The sequence below is a fragment of the Octopus bimaculoides genome, chromosome 20 (genome assembly GCF_001194135.2).
Source record: "Octopus bimaculoides isolate UCB-OBI-ISO-001 chromosome 20, ASM119413v2, whole genome shotgun sequence".
NCBI lineage: Eukaryota > Metazoa > Mollusca > Cephalopoda > Octopoda > Octopodidae > Octopus > Octopus bimaculoides.
The window spans coordinates 24,426,985-24,432,944 of NC_069000.1; the positions used below are offsets into that span (position 1 = coordinate 24,426,985).

Sequence of the window (5,960 nt, forward strand, 5' to 3'; positions counted from 1 at the left end):
TATATATATACATGCATACATTCGTGTGTATAGTCACCTGATGAAAATATTTTCTTTTTCGCATGATGTAATAATTCTGTTCATCGATAAAAAAATACGCCTGAACACATTTGTAGTGAGTAAGCCACAGCCTCTCTGTTGCTATTCGTTAATTATTCACCTTACTCGGAGTCTGCGATTCACGTGGTTCTGATCTTCCCATTTATTCTTTGTATTTGATTTTTTGTATTCTTTACCTTCACTCTCCGAATATATACCTCATTAATAGATTTGTGAACTACTATAAACGCACGCATCATACCAATACCATTCTGCCACACACAGTAGCGAAATGTTCATATTATAACACTGTAACGTATTATGTAACCTGATGAGGTTTCTTCTGCATTGTGGGATACATTCGATTCCATTATATCGTTCCCCATCCACTAAGGAGCAGTGCAGATGTAAACCAAAACAATCCTCGTGCTAAATAAAGATTACAGTACACTGTCTTCTCTATCAATCAGTTAACACACAGACACACACACACACACACACACACACACACACACACACACACACATATAATAAAAGGAAAATGGAGAACTCAAATTGACATATGTTAATTTATTAATATATCATATTATTACTATAATATAATAATAATAACAAATATAATCCCTACAATTGTTTCGATTCAAACCCCAAAACCAACAACAAATTAATAAAAATTCATATTATGGAAATATTTTTCGTAAGAATCTCATCAGGGTAACATATATGAGAAGTTTGAAATCATAAAACAGACTGAATCAATATGTATTTATGTTTGTAAGTGTGAACGTCAATAATTTAATTTTTAAAAATAATAAATAAAATGAAATAAAATAAAAACTAATATGTTTATAAAATATGTGTGTGTATATTTAAGAATATTAATTTAAATATATTTCTGCGCATTAGTATTTTAAAAACAGAAATAATTCAAAACAGAAACAATTCGTTATTAATCTATTGTGTGAAGAATTCAATCAAAAGTTATTTAGTATTTTTTAAAAAAGGAAATTAACTCATGTAAATATATTATGTGAAAGTATCTATACGTTCGAAAGAAATAGAAGAACCGCAAACGTATTATCATAATACAAATTTACTAAACATATTCTCTAATGAACCCCATTATTTAGCATTTACACAAAATTTTATTCAGAAAAATATCCTTAACCCTCACGATGCCGACACTAGATAATATTAATTTCTACTATGATCATTGTTTTTTGCTATTTGTACTAATATGTACGTAAAATAATTTCAAATAATTTAATAAAAAGTTACGCTTTTTTTTTTTCAGAGGAAAATAAACTTATATAAATTTATGTTCTTATATTATTATTTTTTTGTATTCATACGTTCGAAAAGAACTGGTGAACCGTAAATAAGATATTATATTAAAATTTACTAAAGATATTACTTTTAAAGCCCGTTATTCACTAGTTATAAGCTAATAACTAATCTATTTATATAAATACGAAAAGCCTTACGATAAGTTTATTCAGTATGAACCAAATTTATGTATGTATGCACACACACACACACACACACACACACACACACACACACTTATATGTGTGCATATTTATGTGTATCTGTTAACATGCATATCTATGTATGAGCGTGTCCTGTCAACAGTTCCATATGTGTATATGAATAAGTACATGCATATACACATATTGACATTGCTTGTAGTGGTCGTGTTGGCGTTGTTTTTACCATGATGTTGAAGGATCAGAATTATTACGAAGTAAAACAGTTTCAGATAATATGAATATACATTTATAACACTCTATATCCAGATTTGGAGAAAGAAAAAATAAAATCGTCTTTGTGATAAACAAGCACAGATTGATTCAAACTTATCAACAACCTTTGGCTGTAGTGTAGGATTTGAAAGCGTAAACGCGAAAGGTTTTTTTGCACACCGTATAGTCTTTAAAAAAAAAGAAGAGGAAAGATATATTCTAAATACATTATATATGAAGAGTAAAGAAAAAGAATGATCACTTCTGTAATGCCCAACAATAACAATTATGATGACTGGACGTCTGCCTATTCTTTTAATATTCTTTTTCTTTTTTGTTTGTTTTCGGGACTTGCGAAATTATAAATTCTATATGAACAGTATATCAATTGTTTGCCTTTACTTTTGTCCCCGTGCACACGTGCACACACAACCGATATTGCAAGTGATCTTTTTTTCCCACGAAGCTAAGGCGTTCAGGCGACTATCATTTCTTGATAACCTTATTCCTGAAATAGTCGAATTATACAGTAGTCTCGTGATTAATGCATCAATAAAAAAATTGTTAAAATATTTGTCTACCGTAGAAATATAACCAATTTATTGCAGATAAATTTTAACAACAAAATCTTATATGGACTTCACGAAGAGTCACATAGACCCGGGTTGAGAACCACTGGGCTAAAGGGTTATACTGCCACTCTTTGACTAAGTCCTTAAAAAGACTGAGATAACTCTAGTAAAGAGCGAACGGAGATGCTTTTATGCACGTAGCCGCTCGAACTGCATTAAATAACAGCCAAATCACCCTCTCATTCTACTTACGCGTTATCTATCTATCTATCTATCTATCTATCTGTGTATGTGCTTATGTGTGTAGGTGTATGTGTGTTTCGTGCGGTGCAACGTACGAAATTCTCTTCATTGAGTCACTCAAAAGCTTTGGCATATTGAGTTCTTTTTACCTTCTTTGCATCACCAATCTCTGCCACACACACGCGCGCGCGCGGCGGACTTTAGTACAGTTTCCTTCTACCAAATGTATTAGCTTTACCCGAGGTAATAGCAGAGGACGTCTACCCGAAGTGCTACGCAGCGGAATCAAAGTTCTTAAATAATGTGTTTGATAGGTGAACTTCTTGACTACACACACACACACACACACACACACACACACACACACACACACACACACACACACACACACACACACACACACACACAGTTATAATAAATAATGAATGGATGGATGAATAGATGAATGAATGAATTTATTTTGTTTTGTGAAAAGAGACGTGCCATCATGATAGTCTGTATTTGATACACCACGAATGTAGAGTATAGTAATAACAACTGTGACAGAAAAGAAAGAGTGAAAAAAAGTGATGAAGGAAAGAGGACCAGAAATCTTAGAAGAGGGAATTAGTTGATTAAATCAACCCCAGTACTTGAGAGGTACTCTATTTCAACGACGCCGAAACGGTGACAGGCAAAAGTTGACGTCTGCGGGATTTGAACTCAGGACGTAGAGAACTGGAACAAATAGGACGAGACATTTTATCCAACGTTATACGATTCTTCTAAAATAATAATAATTTCAAATAAAGTCACAAGGCCTTTATTGGAAATATGGAGGGGAAGCGTAGTCGATTGTATCGATCTAGTACTTTGATTGGAGCTTTATTTTACCAACTTCAAAAAAAGTATGTCAAAGTTAACCTCAATAGAACCAGAACTAAACGACGTAACACATTTGTGTCCGACGTTCTCACGATTTTGTCAATATACTAACATTTTAATTACAATACTTTGTATAAGAATCGTGACTGTATAAGGGCTGAAGATAAAAATAGATTTTTAGAAACAATGTGGGAAGTATTTAAAGTAACTGGGTTTAAGAATAAAAGAATAGTTTCCCAGAGATAATCTAGAAAATGCACATTTATTATTTCTATTAATTTTTTACAAAAGAAAACGTTTCAAAATGGCATTGATTCCAACTTCCTACAATAAGCATATTCAAATTAAGCCCAGCCCAACCGGAGAATTTACGAGGACTATGGTGGGGTGGGAATTAATAGTGGTTACACTCGTGAGCACGTATGCGTCACGTGTGTTTTTTAAATATTAAGAAACAGGAAAACATTTCTTGCACAATGTCTCAATACCACAGCATTTCACGTGACACAAAATGATTGCAGATAATAATACGCCTTTCATTTTTTAATATGATGATGATTTATTTATTCTTAATAGCATAGAATAATATTATGAGGGGGAAGTTAACACGTAAAATGAATAAATAAATAAATCAAATAGAGGTGCTCACATTTTAGAAAATGTGATGGAATTCTTATAAATACGTAGGATAAAGCTCATCCTTCATCACAAACTTCTGCAAGTCTGATTTGTAAACCTGTGGACATTTATACAGAGCACATTTTGTAAGTACTTATCTCGCCATTTTTTTCTCTCTCTCTTTCTCTCTCTGATAGCATTAATCAGACTATACCCGAATGAAATCGAATTAACAATGAATAGAAACTGAAATTAGAAGATTGAAATCTAAAGATTTAGAAAATTATTTTAAACAATAATCTATTTATTATTATTATTATTATTATTATTATTATTATTATTATTATTATTATTATTATTATTTTCTATAACGTTGTAAATAATTTAAATAAATGATTATTTGATAAATAATTTCTTATATTAGTACAATTCTTTTGACCATGTTCTTTACTAATATTATATTTTATCAACCCGGAAAAAAAAAAAAAGAAACAGAGCATAAAGTTGATCCCGATAGAATGGAAATTCAAAGCGTGAAGAACCAGGATAAATACCACAAGTTATTTGGTCCGTCACTCTGCAAATCCGTCGCCGGTGTTATTTTTAATAATTGTTTCTAATTTACGCAAAGGGTCAGAAAATTTTAAGGAAACGAGGAGTCGTCATTTTACACCAACTTCAATACTTGACTGCTGCTATATCAACCACAATTTATTTAACAAAAAAATCTTACGTGGATCTCCAAGGGCCATATGGACCTCGGTTGAGAACCGCTGGAATAAACTATAAAAATAAAATAAGATGTACTCCTAGGTAATTGGGTCAACTACAGAACTATTCCATAATTTTGTTACCGACAAAAACAGAATTTCATTATGTCATCATCATATAATGTGTAGATGATACTAAATATCATGTGGATTTTAGTTATATACTTTATGATATGAGTTCAAATCCCATTGAGGACAAACTTTATTTGTACTGAAATTGAGAACGTTTTCTTGTTTTCAAAATTTCTGATGTGAAATCGAGTGTTGAAACAGATATTGTTATATTTCGGGATGGTCATTTCATTTTTGCCAAATAAACACAGAATGAACTAAACAGAACAGGAGGAGAAGGAAGCATGTGCGATGGAGAGTCACTGACGAGGTCACAGAGAGTGTAACGACAGATTTCCTGATAAAGGACATAAAATAAGAACAATAATAAATCTGAAGGGAAAAGTGAATATATAGTGCATGTGTGATCATTTGGCAAAAAAATTGCCATCCCGAAATATATATATATATATATAGATTGACCAAAAGTCACCCGACAGTAAATAAAAAATTCCATTAATACTTAATATTCAATTTCATTCATTCATTCAAATTATGAATGTTTAATAAGTGAATGCTGTGAGTTAAAATCACTGTGTTTTTTCAACATTTGTCTATTTATTAGCGAAGTTTCATATAAAATATTTTTCTGTTTTAATCTTGGAATTAAATAAAGTGACTTTTGGTTAACCCTGTATATTACTTGTTTTACTTATTAGACTGCGGCCGAGCGATAGCGTAGTGACTCCTTTGTTAACTTGTGACCATTTTCTTTTGTTATTGCCTTTTGTGTCTGTGAGTGATTCTCAACTATTGTGATTTCTCTTTTCTGCTCTATTTCAGTTCAATTCTTCTCGATATTTGACAAAGATGTTTCATCGAATTTCAATCTTTCTTCTTGCGTGTTTCTTATACCTTGCGATGGGGAAAATAAAAAAGGATGAAGTTGTAGAGCCTGATATTTTTGAAAATGCAAAGGAATTTGTAAAAAACGCATCAAGTAAGAAAATTAATATGTCTGTTTGTCTGTCTGTATGTTTGGATATATATATATATATATA

General features: G+C 31.4%; 1 protein-coding gene across 1 annotated transcript in view; it reads left to right on the forward strand.

Moving 5' to 3' along the window:
* The first annotated feature begins 4,095 nt into the window (after positions 1–4,095).
* The window catches only part of LOC106868721 (myeloperoxidase), a 27,162-nt gene continuing 25,297 nt past the window's right edge, over positions 4,096–5,960 (forward strand). Inside the window, exons 1-2 of the mRNA XM_014914113.2 lie at positions 4,096–4,224; positions 5,743–5,899. Of these exons, the coding sequence (XP_014769599.1) occupies positions 5,770–5,899 (130 nt within the window). The 5' untranslated portion in view covers positions 4,096–4,224; positions 5,743–5,769. The remainder of the gene's footprint in view (positions 4,225–5,742; positions 5,900–5,960) is intronic.